At 33.5% G+C, this 17,483-nt stretch overlaps 1 protein-coding gene across 1 annotated transcript in view; it reads left to right on the top strand.

Annotated features, from left to right (window-relative positions):
* Window positions 1-16,791, top strand: part of LOC131165357 (COP9 signalosome complex subunit 1) — a 28,975-nt gene extending 12,184 nt beyond the window's left edge. The window contains exons 2-6 of the mRNA XM_058123071.1: window positions 5,965-6,285; window positions 12,620-12,736; window positions 12,840-12,925; window positions 15,273-15,507; window positions 16,243-16,791. Of these exons, the coding sequence (XP_057979054.1) occupies window positions 5,965-6,285; window positions 12,620-12,736; window positions 12,840-12,925; window positions 15,273-15,507; window positions 16,243-16,419 (936 nt within the window). The 3' untranslated portion in view covers window positions 16,420-16,791. The remainder of the gene's footprint in view (window positions 1-5,964; window positions 6,286-12,619; window positions 12,737-12,839; window positions 12,926-15,272; window positions 15,508-16,242) is intronic.
* Window positions 16,792-17,483: the final 692 nt, after the last annotated feature.

Genomic DNA, 17,483 nt, shown 5'->3' with positions numbered 1-17,483 from the left:
CAGCCATATTTTGTCCATTCCTCCTTATGGACCTTCAACAACTCTTTCATTCGACTGACTTCCTCCTTTAGGTAAGGAACTCTCACTTCATGATAGCTAAGTGGCTTTATTCCAGGACCATATTGTCCAATCGATTCAAGTGCCACTGCAAAGCTGCTCAAACGTACAGCATTAAATGGTATCCCAGCATCATACATCCACCTAGCAAAATCTCCCATTGCCTTTTTTCTAAGTTCTTTTTTGCACGCTTCATTTATTGATGTTTGCTTCATCTTCCCTTCTTTCCTAGGCTGAATCGCTTTCTTTGGATCGGGAGTAAAAAATAAGTCTATAGGCCCCTTCTGTTTTGGTTTCTTCAAGTTGGATTGATATGATCTTTTACTTCCATCACTAGTAAACACTCTCTTGCCACGAATGTCAATTTCTTGAACTTCATCTTCTTCATCTTCACCGTAATGATCTATATCATCAAAGTCGGGCAATAACTCATTTTCCTCCTTTTCCATATCTTTCTTCAACATATACTCTTTAATCTCCTCACGTACATGAGTAGGGCACTTAGAGCATTCTTTCACATTTCGAAATCCTCCGACAATGTGTTGTTTTGCTCGAAATATTCCTCCCCTTGTGACTTTAGCACAAAAATTGCAAGTCAAATTATTTCTATTTTTTTGATCCTCCAAATGTGCATACTTCCATGCGGGATCTTTCTTTGACGAGGCCTCGCATCCAGATCTAGAATCCATTTAAGATTTTAGACTTGGTATCCCGTATCCTAACTGAAAAAACAATGCATCATATATTTATAATTTAAGACTTACATAATGCATTTCCAAACAAATTAAAAAACAGTACCTAAATTTCAATAAAAAGAATAAATATTATGTATTAGTTATAATTTATAAACTTACATTAATTAAACTAAATATTATAAATTAAAAAACAGTAGCTAAATTTCTGTAAAAAAAATAAATATTATGTATTAGTTATAATTTGTAAGCTTACATTAATTAAACTTAATATTATAAATTAAAAAACAGTAGCTAAATTTCTGTAAAAAATATACATATTATGTATTAGTTATAAATTGTAAGCTTACATTAATTGAACTTAATATTATAAATTAAAAAACAGTAGCTAAATTTCTGTGAAAAAAATAAATATTATGTTATTAGTTATAATTTATAAGCTTACATTAATTAAACTAAATATTATAAATTAAAAAACAGTAAGCTTACATATAAAGAAGAAGAAGAAGAAGAAAAAAAGCAGGCAGCAGTCAGCAGCACGCAGCAAGCATGCAGCAGGAAGAAGAAGAAGAAGAAGAAGAAGAAGAAGAGAAGAGAAGCAGCAGGCAGCGGGACGCAAGCAGCAGCAGCAGCAGCAGCAGAAGAAGAAGAAGAAGAAGAAGAAGAAGACTTACAAAGGTTCGAAGTGTTGAAGGCGACGTGACGAACTCACGTCGTGCTCGAAGGCAGTCAGACGAACTCACGACTGCTTCGAAGGCAGGCAGACGAACTCGCGAGGGCTCCGGCTGGTTCGAAACGAAGTTGCGCAGGTCGTGCTTCTTCAAAATGTCGAAGATGAACTCACGATCCTGGTCGAAGCTCGAAGACGAAGTCGCGAAGGCTTCCGGTTGGTTCAAAGGCTCGCAAACGAACTCACCAAGGGCTTCGAAGGGTCGAAAGGGGCTAGGGCTCTGTTCGTTTGAGTCGAATAAGGGATACGAGTCTGGCTTGGGCTATTTGTCTCCTTTAAATGGCTTAAAAATACACAAGGCGCGCCTCACTGCGCCTCGCGCTTCACTGCGCCTCGTCTCGCGTGGGGTCGCCTCTTGCAGGTCGCCTCGCCTCACCTGGTATGAGGTGGCGGACTCATCGCCTCACTGCGCCTTGCGCCTAGGCGCGCCTTTAACTACTATGGTCTAAATTGCTAGTGCGTGGTGTTGAAGTAGTTGGCCTTCGACCAACATGCGAATGCATGGCTAGCCATATGGTGATTTGGGGGAAGGTGTCTGTGACTGTAGGGTTGGTTTTGCAAAATCTAAAGGGATTCTTGAGGTTTTGAACTGGCACTGACATCTAGAATTCTGCAGAAACTAATATCTTTTCTATTGGCTTCTTGAGCTATTTCTGGTCTTTGGTGGTATGGACAGCCCTCCTGTGGTGGCAGATTTGCATAGGATTTGGTTTGATTTGGTAGTGACTACAACACTTAGGTTTTAGGTAGAATCATGCTTTGATACCATGATAAAGTATTGTGCAAATTGGAAGATCTAATCACAATGATAAGTCTCCTGCTCTATTTATAGTACATGCCAAGTACATAAACACCCTTACTAACTAATGCTGACTAACACAGCAATAGCGCACAACAATAATGCTCAATAATAACCAGTAACAGAATTGTATACTTTTTGTAGATTAATTTAAGCATTGTTACTTCATTTATTTAATGTGGGGTTATGGTGGTTTTTCTAGTTTCTCTTTGTGTGTTAGTTTTCTGAAGTTTTTAGGAGCTTTTATTTGAATGATTTGTGAAGGGATTGGAGGGGGCTGGTTTTTATTTATTTATTTATTTATTATTATTATTATTATTATTATTAGGGTGGGGGTGGGGAAAGAAGACAACTTGTTCTTGTCCATGTATTCTCTTCGTCTTGCTTAATAATGCTTTTATCTATCAAGAATGCAGAGGACAAGTTTTGTAATGATAAGCGGAAGTCATGGAATTGTTAGCATTATTAGTCAATAAGTGCTTAGAACACATGGGCTATTATTTAAAATAGATCTATAATCTATCGACCATACTGGGGAGAATGAGGACAATATTTACTTGTAGAATAGAAAAAGGATGATTAGAATTAATTGCCTCAAAGTATTTTATAGGATTTTAGAGTGGTTATGTTTTAGGTACTAGAATGTTGGGCAATTAAGGGATAACATGATTAGAGAATGTGTGTAACTGAAATGACAATGTTAAAATGGATGAATAGAGAGAGAGAGAGAAAAAAAAGGATAAAGAGGTTAGGGTAGCATAAGACAGGATGGGAGAAAACCAATCTAATGGTTTGAACATGTGACAAAAAATGGGTAGTTGTATTTGTAAGGAAGAAGGTTTTGATTGAGGTGAACAATGTTATTAGGATAGAAGGAGCACTAAGAACTTGAGTTAGGCAATTAAAAAAAATGGATACAGGAAGGATTTGATTGAAGTGGAAAGTTCTTTCATAGACCTTGAATAACTTGAATAAAGTCTTACTGGTGATGTTGGTGATAGGAATGGTCATGGGTAGGGGTGATACTACTAGTTGCAATAGCGGTTGTTGACTTCTTGTTAGTTCTATTAAATATGGCCACATGGGCACACTCTGTAATATATTTTGTGATTTAGTTACACTCATTATATAGGTGTACGTTGCTATATCTTGAGCAATTTGGTTGCATTGTAATTTGCACTTAATTTGAAATTTTGAAGTGTCTTTCCGTCACCCATGTTAATGCTAGCTAAACCGCTCTTGGACACTTTGATTTTAAGACTCGAGATCTTTTCAAATATTTTGAGCAATAGAATAGCTTTTTTGAGCTTTGTGTCACGGACCCCCAAAATGGGACTCAAGTAAGGGCCGTGTGGCACTCGTTGAGAGCTCTCCCTCGACAAGTCAGCCAACTCTCACACGTCAAGCCTGCAAGCACGAGCACCAGGTGAGTCTCAATACTCAAGGAAAACAAGGAACAATAGGATTTCACATGAGCAATATATTCTTATACACCGAATAAGACTATAACAATTAGAGACATCATAATCCAAGGCAACAGAACACCATAATGAAAAGAACTACTTGTATTATTCATCTATAAGAGAATCACCATATAAGCGATAACACAGATATTCATATATTCATTCTAAATCCCTGAAGAATACAATTATAGCAGTATCTCACTCCCCCATTTTCCCCATTACATTGTCACACCCTAACACTTTGCTTAATTGTCCTCGAGGAGAATCAAAGTGTCATTAGCGAACTGGAGATGGGAACAACAAGCCTTAAGTTCCCCTAGGGTGGGGTTGGCTACATGAATCCTTTTTTGCCAATTCGTCCGATCAAGAGCATTTTCCTCTAATAGATTAATGGGCAATTAAATCTTTCCACACTACCTCATTCTAAGTTATTTTAGGCCTATCCTTACCCCTTTTCATGCTAGAAACAATAACTAATTCACGCCTCCTCATAGGTGGTCTACTAAGCTTGTGTTTTAAATGCCCAAACCATTTAAGCCACCCTCCTTGATCTTGTCTTCAATTGGTGCTATGCCTATTCTAAATTATTGCATATATGCTTGTTTCGTATTTTATCTTTTAATGTTATACGACTCATCCACTTTTAACATTCGAATTTCAGCAACTTAAACCTTTTGTACAAATGTTTTCTTAGTTGCCTAACATTCTGAATCATAAAACATAGCCTACCTTAAAGCTGTCTTATAAAACTTTCCTTTCAATTTTCAAGGTATTATACAATCATACAACATACCTGACGCGCTCCTCCATTTTAGCCGACTTGTTTTAATTTTATGTACTACATCTTTTCAATTTCCCCATCCGCTTGCATAATAGATCCAAAATATCAAAATCTAATTGATCCAAGAGGTTGTTGAGCTCACTAAACTTATTTCCTTGTTGGACCATCACATTCATTCATCTAGTGAGGATGAGAGAGAGTGGGAGGGGAATTCCTCAGACATATTTACGTCTAAGTATTTTCATCTTTTGAAAACCTATAGCCGTAACCCTTTTCCTTGGACCACTTACTTTAGGGGGCTAAGGTGCCAGGGAAGATTCGGGCTTTTGCCTGGACCGTGATCGTGGAAAAGATCAACACGCATGATATGCTTTAGAGGAGACGACCCTATATGGTGCCTCTTAGTCCTGATATGTGCTTAATGTGTCATGAAAATAATGAGTCAAGTGCCCATCTCTTTCTGCTTTGCAAGTTGGCATCACAGCTTTGGAATTCTCTTTTCTCTCTGGCAGGGGAAGAGTGGGTGGCTTTGGGAAAGGTGAAAGACTTGCTTTTGGTTAATTTTAGGGGTTTTGGAAAGAATAGGAATGGCAGATCTCTTTGGTGTGCGGCCGTTTTTGTATCCTTTGGACCGTGTGTATTGAATGGAATGCTAGGATTTTCATAAGTTGATCTACATGCTCATGGCTTTAGTGGGATAGGGTGATTTTCCTTGCCCCCTTGTGGGTGCCCTCTTTGGGCTTCTTTAAGGGTCTTCCGCTGCCTGACCTTACTAGAGATTGGAAGGTAGCTCACTTGTAATGGAGTATTGGATTGTATTTTGTTTTCTTTTTCTTTGATATTTTCAGCTGTCTTCTAGTTTTCTAGCTTTTCTAGTTGGTTGAGGACTCCTTGTCCTCCAATCATGTACTCCATTTCTCAGGTTTAATAAATTTGTCTTCTTTTTCTTTCAAAAAAAAAAAAAAAAATGGTTCCAATAATTTAGGGCGGAGTACTTGCATTGTCATTGCTGCTGCTGCCCCCGCCGTCAATTAGATATGGGCGTATATTGTATCTTGAAATTTTTTTCCTGTCATTTTATGGTGATGGTAGCAATAGTAATTGTTTCTTTCAATTAGAGATTTTCTTTAAAAAGTAGATTGAGCGACTTAGTTCACTTATGGGTGTACTCTGTAATATTTTGGATCAGTGCTATCAGTTGATGCTAATTGTTGATAGTTAATACTGTTCCTTGATGCTAGCTTTTGAGGATTATGTGTGCAATAATAATTCAAAGTATGTACTTATCTCTCTGATTGGATAGAAGCCAATTGGTGATCTTTATGTAAGTCATTATACAGAATCAGTTTTGTGTGATCACTAGTCTTCTGCTCCTGCATTATTTCTTCATCTACCTCCTGCACTTCAATTTTAATTAACCTGCTGTCCCTTTGATTGTGCAGACAAATTTGATCAAGGAAAGCATTAGAATGGGATACAATGATTTTGGTGATTTTTATTATTCTCATGGTGCCCTTGGAGATTCTTTTAAGAATTATGTTCGTACTCGTGACTATTGCACCACATCAAAGCATATAATTCATATGTGTTTGAATGCAATTTTGGTCAGCATTGAGATGGGTCAGTTTACTCATGTTACAAGCTATGTCAGTAAAGCTGAACAAACACCAGAGGCCTTGGATTCTGTTACTTCTGCAAAACTGCGTTGTGCTGCTGGGTTGGCGCATTTGGAGGCTAAAAAGTACAAACTTGCTGCTCGGAAGGTTTGTCAACTATCTACTATATTTTACATTTGAAATTTCTTTGTATCTACTTTCATTGGAAGGAAAAAAACTCATCATAAGGACATCCAGAATTGTTTATCAAAGACAGCTTTACTCTGAAGATTTCTCCAATTTCCATTTTTTATTTTGGGGGTCGTGGGGGAGTTAGCTTTGCTTTCAAGTTTATTAAGTTTGACTGCATCAATTAACTGTATCTATTATTTCCAGTATAAACTTCTGTTGGCCACTTGGCCATCAATTGTGTCATGTCGTCTTACATTGTTTGATCTACGGGATGTTGGGAGGTAAATTTCCTTTTAATCATTGTAATCATGCTGTGTAAAAGGCCGTAACATGCATAAAAGTGCAAGACATGGGAACTTCTGGAGAAGTTGAAGTGCTGTGTACAATCAGATGATTATGTTTTTTAGCTGTTTTTTTCACTGCTTGATAGAATATTACCCTTATAAATCCTCAGTGTGCTGTAATAACTAGGCTATTATTTGGAGATTATTTTTTCCCCCATTTTGCTTTTGTTTTTGTTGGTTTAGTTGGAGGTGCTCGGTTGATTTGGCAATGCCTTGGCAACAAGGTAGACCGTGGTCTTGTGATTGCCAAGGGTGGTGATTAATAATTGGGAACCAACTCTAGGAATCAGAATTCGGAATGATTGATTCCAATTCCAGAGTTTGTTTTGCACTTTGCAGCTATCTCATTCCAATTCCCATTCCACAATGGGATTCTCCCTTTTGTCAACATTTTGGTTCATGAAAACACAATATTTATTACACTACTGATTATAATGCATATACATACATACATATACTCACACCTACATATATAAGATATTTTATATAATACACTAGAATATAATGTATATTACCTAAATTTAAGAAATAATATTAATCTTATGATATCATTAAATATGGATATATAATAATATATTTTAATACAAATTTATAACTTATTAGTATTTATTATTATATATAGTAATATTATAACAAATAAAAAAAATAGAATATAGTATTAAATTATAAAATACTATGATATAATTGTAGTATGATGATTGATCTATTATATTTTTATTTGTAATCTTAAAATAGAATAAAATAAAGTATTAATTATTCATTATAAATAAATAATAATATAATATACAAAATAATATAATAATATTATATAACAAGTATATGTGGGTGCAAATATCACCACAGCAAAATAATTCATATAATATAATATATTTTAAGTAAATTAAGAAATAATATTAATGTTATGATATAATAAAATATAAATATAGATAATAAATTTAATGTAAAATATATTAAGCATTATTATTAATACTTATATTATATCTAACAAGATTATAACATATAAAAATAATAGAATAATATTTAATTATAAAATATGATATAATTGTGGTATGCTTATTAATTTATTATATTATTATTTAAAATATTAAAATAAAATAAAATATTAATTTTTAATATACTTAATTATGAATATATAATAGTAAAATTTAATAAAGACATGATATACAAAAGAATATAGTACTATTGTGTAATAAAATATAATGCTGTGGTTATTGCTTTATTGTAAAACAAGTATATGTGGGTGCAGATATCACTACAACAAAATTATATATATACTATATATTATATTATATTAATATTCTGATATAATTAAGTATAAATATACTAATAAATTTAATAGAAAATATAATGAGCATTATTATTAATATTTGTATTATATATAATAAGATTATAACATATAAAAAATAATAGAATAATATTAAATTATAAAATATGATATAATTGTGGTATGATTATTAATTTATTATATTATTATTTGTTATATTAAAATAAAATAAAATTTAATTGTTAATATACTTAATTGCAAATTATATAATAGTAAAACTTAGTAAAGACATGATATACAAAAGATATAGTACTATTGTGTGATAAAATATAATGCTATGGTTATAGCTTTGTTATATATTATTTTATAATAATAAATTATATTATAATATTATAATATATAAATTTTATTTATATTTAATAAATTACATATGAAAAATACAATAATTGTAAAATGTAAGATAAAATGCAATATTAATAATATAATTAAAACATTAATAACAAAAAATATGATTAGACACTGACATAATATGCAAAGTACAATCAAGTACATGATTATCAAAATGATTTTATTGTAGAAAAATTATTAGTATATGATTTAATAATATTATATAATAATTATATATTTATAATTTTATTATTCAATAAATTGAATAAATTTTTTTATACTATATAAAGTCATAATTGATAATTAGACTCATTTTCAATTCCTATATCTATATATACCAAACACTATAATACAATTTCGATTTCAATTTTGTGTCGAACCAAACATAAGATAGCAATCTGACATTCTGTTTCTGATTACAGTTCATTCCAAATCCAATTCCAATTTAGATTTCAACTGTGAACCAAATGCTACCTAGATGTATTCCTTGGTTGCAAGGTTCTGAAACATTCTGATTTCATATGGTACATATTTTTTTTAAATCAAAATCAAATTAGTTTAATGCTCAGGAGTATATGCGGTTTAACAAAGTTGGGCTGTTGTAGAATTGGTCATCTTTGCTTAGAGTTTAGTACAAGAAGTTGGATATACTGAGAATCTGGTATTATGGTGAGCGAAGCAAAGTACCTTTAGTTGATATAGAGAGGGGTTTGGAAACTAGCTAAACTTCAAATTGAGTTGCATCATATTGTGGTATTACACTCCAAAAAAAATTTATCACATGAATTGATGTTAGCACCACCTCATCTGTGTTGGTGTATGTGATCCCTCCCCCTCTTAATGTTATTTTTTGATATGTATAGTAGGTTTCAAGGCCATTGTCTATATTGTATTCTGTTGGCATAAATTAATTGAGATTGACATTGTTTTGAGAAGTTTTTGCATTTGCTTGTTCACTTGTGCACGCTGCCTGTGATTATAATAGTTCATCTCCAACCTCTTTTTTTTTTTTTAATTTCCTTTTCTTGTTTTGGGGAGCATCGGTAGATTTCTTGCTTAAGAAAAGGTTGTCCTCGGGCCACAAGGCTCCTCCCTTTGCAAGGGTAGGGGGAGGTTGTCACAGTGTATGCAGCCTTACCCCTGCTTTTATATAGAGGCTGTTTCCTTGGACTCATACCTGCGACCAACCCGTCACAAAGAGCAACCTTACTATTGATCCAAGGCCCACTCGCATGCGGAGATTTCTTGCTTAGCTAACTTCAATAACTTTTGTTCTTCTTGTTATATTTCTTGCTGTGTTTAATTTATTATTATTTTTATGTCATGTTCATTATACAGAGTTTATGTTGTGACTTGTAGCTTTTAGCTCTACAGCATGTCCTCATGGTTTGTGCATTGAGCAACCACATTGGCATAAAATCACCAAGCGCTAGGAAGGCTGCTATGGGGGCATCCATAGTTGTTTGCCAACTAATAGTATTGTACAATACAGATTGTTCTACTGAATGTGTTTTTACCAGCTGACACGGCTTCACTTCTCACTTATATTTCCTTGTTATGTTAAAGCACTATCTTGTCCTTATTTCGTCCCACCTCTAGTTTGTCATGTATGCATCCATTTTCATTCCTTTTTTTTTTTTTTTTGGTTTTCCCTTTGCTAGTTGCCACACATCCATGGCAAGAGACCTCATGTGAGTGTTGTTAATCATTTAGCACTTTGCCCAATTAAAGTTGGCAATAACTGTTCAACATGCTTCTTAAAGTTGCCACATTTTTTTGAATGAGGTGAAGTTTTTGCATTTTTTATTGTAAACCTTTCCAAAAATAGGTATAGAAAATAAATTTTAACAGTTTCTATCTCTTGATCTAAGAAAATACTTTAGGTTAATTTTCCCGGCATGGTGCCTAACTAATATTTGAAGGCTCTTACTTGATGTCTTTCCCAAAATTTTCCCATTGTGACCTAGAAGTTTGATGCCACAAGAGTTCATGCAATATCAGAAATCTCTGTTCATTTATAGAGGTATCCTACTTGTATCGCTCTGTTCAGCTCGAATACTCATATGGGGTGTTTGTTCGCACCTCTATAGTATTCTCTGAATACTTCGATTAATCACCACTCCACTTAATATCCCTCTTAGTTGTTTAGAGATCAGTTCACAAATTCAGGACTTTATTCAGTGATTGGCACTTGATTTATACCAAATGACCCCTGAAGTCATAATGAGCTTCATAATAGATTTATCATAATTCGTTTTAAGATTTCATACTGTTTTCGTCATAACTGAAGTTTTGTATTTTTGATTTGCAATGCACATGGACTGGACCAAAGAATTTAAATATGTTCTAAGGCCTTTTTTGGCCCCATTATACAATAGTATGTTGGGAGACATTGCCTCTGGCCATGTGAGTCCAACTGCAGCCCAATGCCTGGCTTCTTTTTGTAGGGTTTTGGCTTGATCTAAGGGAAAGGAATAGAAAATAGCCTCTTTTTCCTAAGAGTTTCAAGATTGATCTTGATAGAAAGGTATTAATTCTTTTCTATGCGCTTTGACTGGTCTTGGTATAAGCTTACTTTAGGGCAAGGGGGAGATATTCTGATCTGTGGTATATATGAAATCAAGCAATTTGCATTTCAATTTTGTGTAGGTATTTCCCACTTAGATTGTGCAAAAAGGAGTGTTGAAACCAATAGTATGGCCTTGGAATTATATTTTGTTGATAAAGTTAATCAAGCTTATAGTTTGCTAAGCACAATAACATATGTTACATTAAAAACACTACTTACACTAGTGTCATTCAAGCTTAATATATGGGATTAGTAGATTTCTCATAAAGAAACAATAATATCAATGTAACAATACTATGTAACATGATAAGTAATTTACAATCTTCAATTTTGTGTTCATAACACCATAAAGAAGGTTTTGAAAGTAATCAAAGAAATATTATGCCTATTGTCTAATTTGCATACCATCGACCGCATTGCATCTTAAAATGCAAAATATGTCCATCGTCTTCCAAAAGGAGCAAAACATCATATCCATAGACATTATTATAAAAGAAATAAAACCGAAAACATAAAAGTTAACACACTACAAAATGTGACAATCCTACAGTCCATCCTATATGTTTTTTCATTGGTCTTATATAGTTGTAAACAACAACAAGAAGCCTTAAGTTTTATTAGGTGGGGTTGGCCATATGAATCCTTTTCCGCCAATTCACCTGATCAAGAGCATTTTCGCTCTCTAGCTGAAGAGCTACTAAATCCTTCCTCACTATTTTATTCCAAGCTATTTTAGGTCTACTCATACTCTTTACCATTTTTAATACCAGAAACAATAACTCACTCATAGATATGCTACTAGATCTGCGTTTTAAATGCTCAAACCATCTAAGTCGCCCCTTCCTTGTCTTCGGCTAGTGCCATGCCTTGCTTATTACATATATGCTCGCTCCTTAATTTATCTTTTAATGTTATACCACTCATTCACCTTAATGTTCACATTCGGCAACTTTTACTTTTTTGTACATGTTTTTTTTAGTGCCCAACATTTTGATCCATAAAGCATGGCTGGCCTTCTAGCCATCTTATAGAACTTCCTTTTAATTTTAAGGGTATTCTACAATCACACAACATGCCTGACACTCCTCCATTTTATCCAATCTTCTTTAAAACCATGTATTACATCTTCAATTTCCCCTTCCACTTGCATAATAGATCCAAGATCTCGAAACTACTAGTGTTATTAAATTCTCGATTATCAAGTTTAGTCTTTTCTCCAATACTTCCCCTTACATTATTGAAATTTCATTTTATATATTGTCTTATTTCTACTTATCCTAAAACCTTTGGACTCGAAAACAGTTATCACTATAGTTGTATCTCATAATTATTTATTTTTTTGACATATATGCATTAGAGTAGAGATGCATCAATCACTAAACCTGGAAAATGGGAAATTGCCAACCAACCCATAAACCAATTGAAACCGATTTTTGGGTCAGTTCGGTTTGAGTTGGTTTGGTTGGGCAGGTTGAGCTGGTTGTTGAACACACATAGCAAGTGTATGTAGTAACTTTAATGTTCATTATTTTTTGGTGAAAGTTCCCTCCCTTCTATTGTATGTAAAGTGTACAAATGGTTTGGCTATATTTTGAGATAACTTTGCCCCTTTTCTGTTAAATTTGATCATAACAGGATATACTATGATAGGGGCATGTGCATCTTTTAAAAATGGTTGCATCTTAAAGATGAATTTATTGTTATTATTTTATATATTTGCATCTTATGCATTTGGCATGCCTGCAGTTCTTGGAGACGGGTCCTGAATTGGGGATTAACTACACTGAAGTAATTGCATCTCAAGATGTTGCCACATATGGTGGACTTTGTGCACTTGCAAGCTTTGATCGGACAGAGCTGAAGGTATATATATATATATTTTTCTTCCAACAACTGTGCTTCCCTATGACATCTTAATTTTGAGAAGTTGAGATATCATTTCTAATCGAGTGCTTCTATTTGGCAGAACAAAGTTATAGACAATGTCAACTTCCGGAATTTCTTAGAGTTAGTACCTGAAGTGAGGGAGCTCATTCACGACTTTTATTCAAGGTATTGTTATATGGGCATATATCTGAATTATTCATTTTTGTATTTTATCTTTGTTTTCTTAATTGATGTGCCTAATCTATGGTTTCTTACTAGTGGAAGTTTGCTTTAATGTATAATGCTAATGTGGCATTTTGGTATTTATTTTAAAAAGGGGGAGTTCCTGCATTGTTTTAAAACAGAAACAAGTATAAAATCGATACTGCCATATAATAATTTTCTTTTATCTAAATTTGTGAATTCATTCACTGCTTCTTACCTCTTTTTGAATGATGACTGATTCTCCCTTTACTTTGCAATGCAATTAAATCTAAGTAGAATATTTAGTTTCATGATGTTTATACATCTTATTTCCTTTTTTTGTACATGTTGAATGTGTTAGATCAACTGTATTTCAGATGAATTTAAATGTCTTTCCAAGGGGATTTTGTTGGATGAACTGAGGGACTGAATGGCATACTGTTGGCTGTTGCAATATATGTTGTGTACTGTAACTTTTATGGGTAAAGAAAGGAAAAAAATTTGGAGCTCAGGACAAGTTTTTTATTTTTGTTTTTAGCTTGGCCGACTCTGGTATGAATGCTTGTGTACTCACACTGAAATCCCATGTTGGAAGTCAAAATGTTTTCATTACTCCCTCGACATGTTTTAAGAAGTTAATGCAAAATGAGTACTACCTTTATTGTGAAGTGCCAACTTATCCTCCATGAAGTCTCAAAATCGGATTAAAGAATTTACACCTTAATATACAACAAAAACAACAACTACAAGCCTTAAGTCCCACTAGGTGGGGTTGGTTAGATGAATCCTTTTCTGCCAATTTACTCAATCAAAGCCTTTTCCTCTATTAGATTAAGGGCTGTTAAATCCTTGCTACCTCATCACTACCTCATTCCAAGTTATTTTAGGCCTACCCCTATCCCTTTTCATGCTAGAAACAAGATTAATCTTATGGTTTCTATGTTCCTCTTGGATGCAACTGTTCCTAAAAGAAACTTTAATCAACTCAACACTTTGTGCAACTGTTTGGGGTCCATCCGATGAATGAATGGGACCATAAGTTGTCACTAAAATACATACAAACATGGCTTTGCTCACTATTGAGCATGCATTTGTTTTTGTTCTGTATTGTTTTTCCCTTTTTTTGTTTTTTGTTTTTTTTGTGGGGAGGGGGGGGGGGGGGAAGGAAGAATATTTTTTTAGACAGAAATATCAAAGTGAGAAAATACAAGGAACAAGCGGTCCTATAAAATAAAATAAAGATACATAAAAATAATTTATCTCTGCAAGCATGCGAAGGTAAAAGCTAAAAAAGAGGCAAAAAAAAAAAACAACACCGTTCCTAAGTCAGCATATTGGCATGAATTGATCTAAAAAATCATTGCTTTACTTTCTTTCTGTAGTGACCACGTAAAAGTAATTGCCACTAGCTCCATGACGTATTTTTTTTATTTTTTACCCTTTTCAAAGCCCCAAATTTCACTTTTAGGAAATTTCCTACAGTTGACTTTCGCTGAAAATTGCAGACAAATTATTCCAAAGTTGCTTTGCTGACAGTGGAGAACAATGGAGGAAAAATATAAATGACTGTTTGATTCATTACAAGGTTTACACTTTGCAAACATGTGGGCTAAGTGCGTTTATGCCCTTATTTGCAACAAGCCATTAGTATTAATCCTGTTAACAACCAGCCCTGTGAAAAAATAAAAAAAGAAATTCAGGGAAGACCGTAGTGCATATGAATGCCTTGGTTTTGGTGGGAATTTTGCCTTCCAAATGGCTTTGTCCAGGCGAAACTTCTTTTTTTTTTTTCGTCTTTGCATTGCCCAGGGGGTATCTTTATGCTACACCATGCTTGTTCATATCATTATTTACTTAATGGATATTATTGCACATGGCACATTATCTTTTTCAATTGTATTGCTCCTTTTTAATATTTTTTAATATCTAGTTGTCATTGATGGTGTCATTGTTTTATATCATTTTCTCAATATGTTGATCTTATTCAACAATCTTAATTGGCTCCAGTATGCCGACCGTAAAAAGCCTTTCCTTCATATGCAGCTTTAGAATTTAAATTTTTTACTGCTAAATTGCTAATACATCCAAAATAATTTGTTTTGTTATTTCATGTCCAAATAAACACCTTAAGTACTCTAGTAGTTAGCTAGAGGATTAATTCGCTTAAAATTGGAAATGATGCTGTACTAATTTTGCATTTATATTTGTCTACCCAACACAACTAACTCCTTGCAACTTTTGTGGGCAGTGACACCTGAATAAAGAAATTCCTTTTCTAGTATTTATGTTTGTTAGCCCAAAACTGTATTATTTTCCCCATTTGTTGCAGCCATTACGCCTCATGCCTTGAATACCTTGGAAATCTCAAAGCAAACTTATTACTTGACATCCATTTGCACGATCATGTTGAGACATTGTACAACCAAATCCGTCACAAAGCTCTTATTCAATATACTCATCCATTTGTGTCTGTTGATCTGCGCATGATGGCTAATGCTTTCAAAACAACTGTTTCTGGGCTGGAGAAAGAACTCGAAGCTTTGATTACTGATGACCAAATACAGGTATTATCAAGGGCAAAAACTTTTTTCTGTCTCCTTGTTTACATCTTGAATTTCATTATTTTGCTGCCTGGCCAAAGAACATGAGTACAATAAATTTAGCATAAAAATTTGTCTCGTATTTAAATGGAATGATACAGGACTCGTAGTTTATACTCCACCTGGTGCCAGATTGTTCCATTTTCTTAGTGATTTAACTTGGTTGATCATCAATGGCAAGTTTGATGTGAAAGTTTTGGTGTCTTATCAATAATCATTTAATTGTATTATTTCAGGTTCAAGATTTTATACTTGGGAATGAAATCCTATATTTTTAACGGCTATTTCTTTTAGAATATCACGTAACTTTTAAGTGCCTTTTTGACTTGTGGAAATCTCTTTTCGTTTTCTAGGTTTAATTTTTCAAATAATTGCAAAGATGTCATCTTGCATTCTTGAAACATGTATGGAAAACTTGGGAAGCAACCAAGACGTTTCCAACTTTTTCATAGGAACTTTGGAACACTTCAAAAATTTAAAAACATGTTGTTTTTGTAACTATCTAAAAAAGTGGAAAATGAAAATAAGAGCTTTCAAAAATGAGGGGGAACTTTGAGGGGTAGGGTAGGAGGGAGGGTTGGGGAAATTATGCTGCGGTACGCCACAACTGTCCATATTCAAAAAATAAAAAGTAAAAAAGTCGACCGATTATAAAGCTTGACCCCTTGAACCGTGCTAATGTTTATGCTTTCACTGTAGGCTCGGATTGACTCGCACAACAAAATTCTGTATGCACGACATGCAGATCAAAGGAATGCAACTTTTCAACGGGTTCTGCAGACGGGCAGTGAATTTGATCGGGATGTCCGGGCAATGCTGCTGAGAGCGAATCTTATTAAGCATGATTACAATCTCAGAGCATCAAGGAAACTTTAAATTGATATTCCATCTGGAACAGTCAAGTATGGTTAAAGGTTTCTTAATTAGATGGGGCTCCAAGGTAGAGAAATGCATGAAGAATACTTCCAACAGAAATGGTGGTGCTTTGCTGGTGGTGTGCATTTTGAGGGTCTCTGGATGCATAGTTATGCAACTATGAGCACCATGTCATGTTTTCTCCTCTGTATATGCTTGGGTTGATCAAATAACAGTGATTCATTTTTATTTTGTATGAAAAAATTTTCCGGTTTTGTATTTCCTGCTATGCAAATTGAGTTTCAAATTATATGAATAGTCATTACTATGTTGAGAAACTTTTGGGACCTGTTTGGCATCATTTCTGTACAATGATGAAATAGCTTACGAAAATGCATTTCTTTATGTTTATAGTTTTCTATTTTTGTTGTTGCCTTGATTGTTTTCTTTGCGAAAAAAATTAAAAATTAGGTTTTATGATTTTTAGTTATTTTGACAAAATAGTTTGATGTTTAAAATTATACTAACCTGCCTTTTAAATTTCCCTCGAAGGGCATCAATACAATGGGAACATATGAACTTGGTAATTAGGGATGCTAGCCTTAGAGCACAATTCTTTGGCGTAAGAAAATTTTGCCTTATGTTTTTAGATTTTTTGATTTTTTGATTTTTGATTTTTTTTTTTTTTCCAATCAGCTTAAATGGGAGGATGTCTTCGAAATTGTACAGGCACTTGGATATTGACACGATTAGGTTTCTCTCTAATGTTTTTTAAATACATCAAGGAGATGGAATTTAAATATTTGACTTAAATTTTTGTAAATTTAGATAAAATAGAACATAAAATTATACTAAATTTATTTTAAATTTAAATTCAAAAATTAAAAATTTATGCTCTTAAATACAGAATCTATCTGTTAGATCTTACTTCTTAGTCACACTTCTTTCATATTCAAATGCCTTCAATGATAGCACACATTTTGTTGTACAGAGTTTAATGAAACATTACTATTCTGATAATACACATATTCCACTTTAAGCATTTCTTGTTGAAAATATTTTATATTGAGTACAAATTATAAGTA

This window comes from Malania oleifera, chromosome 10 (assembly GCF_029873635.1).
Source record: "Malania oleifera isolate guangnan ecotype guangnan chromosome 10, ASM2987363v1, whole genome shotgun sequence".
NCBI classification, from domain to species: Eukaryota; Viridiplantae; Streptophyta; class Magnoliopsida; order Santalales; family Ximeniaceae; genus Malania; species Malania oleifera.
This window is presented reverse-complemented; position numbering and strand designations above follow the sequence as displayed.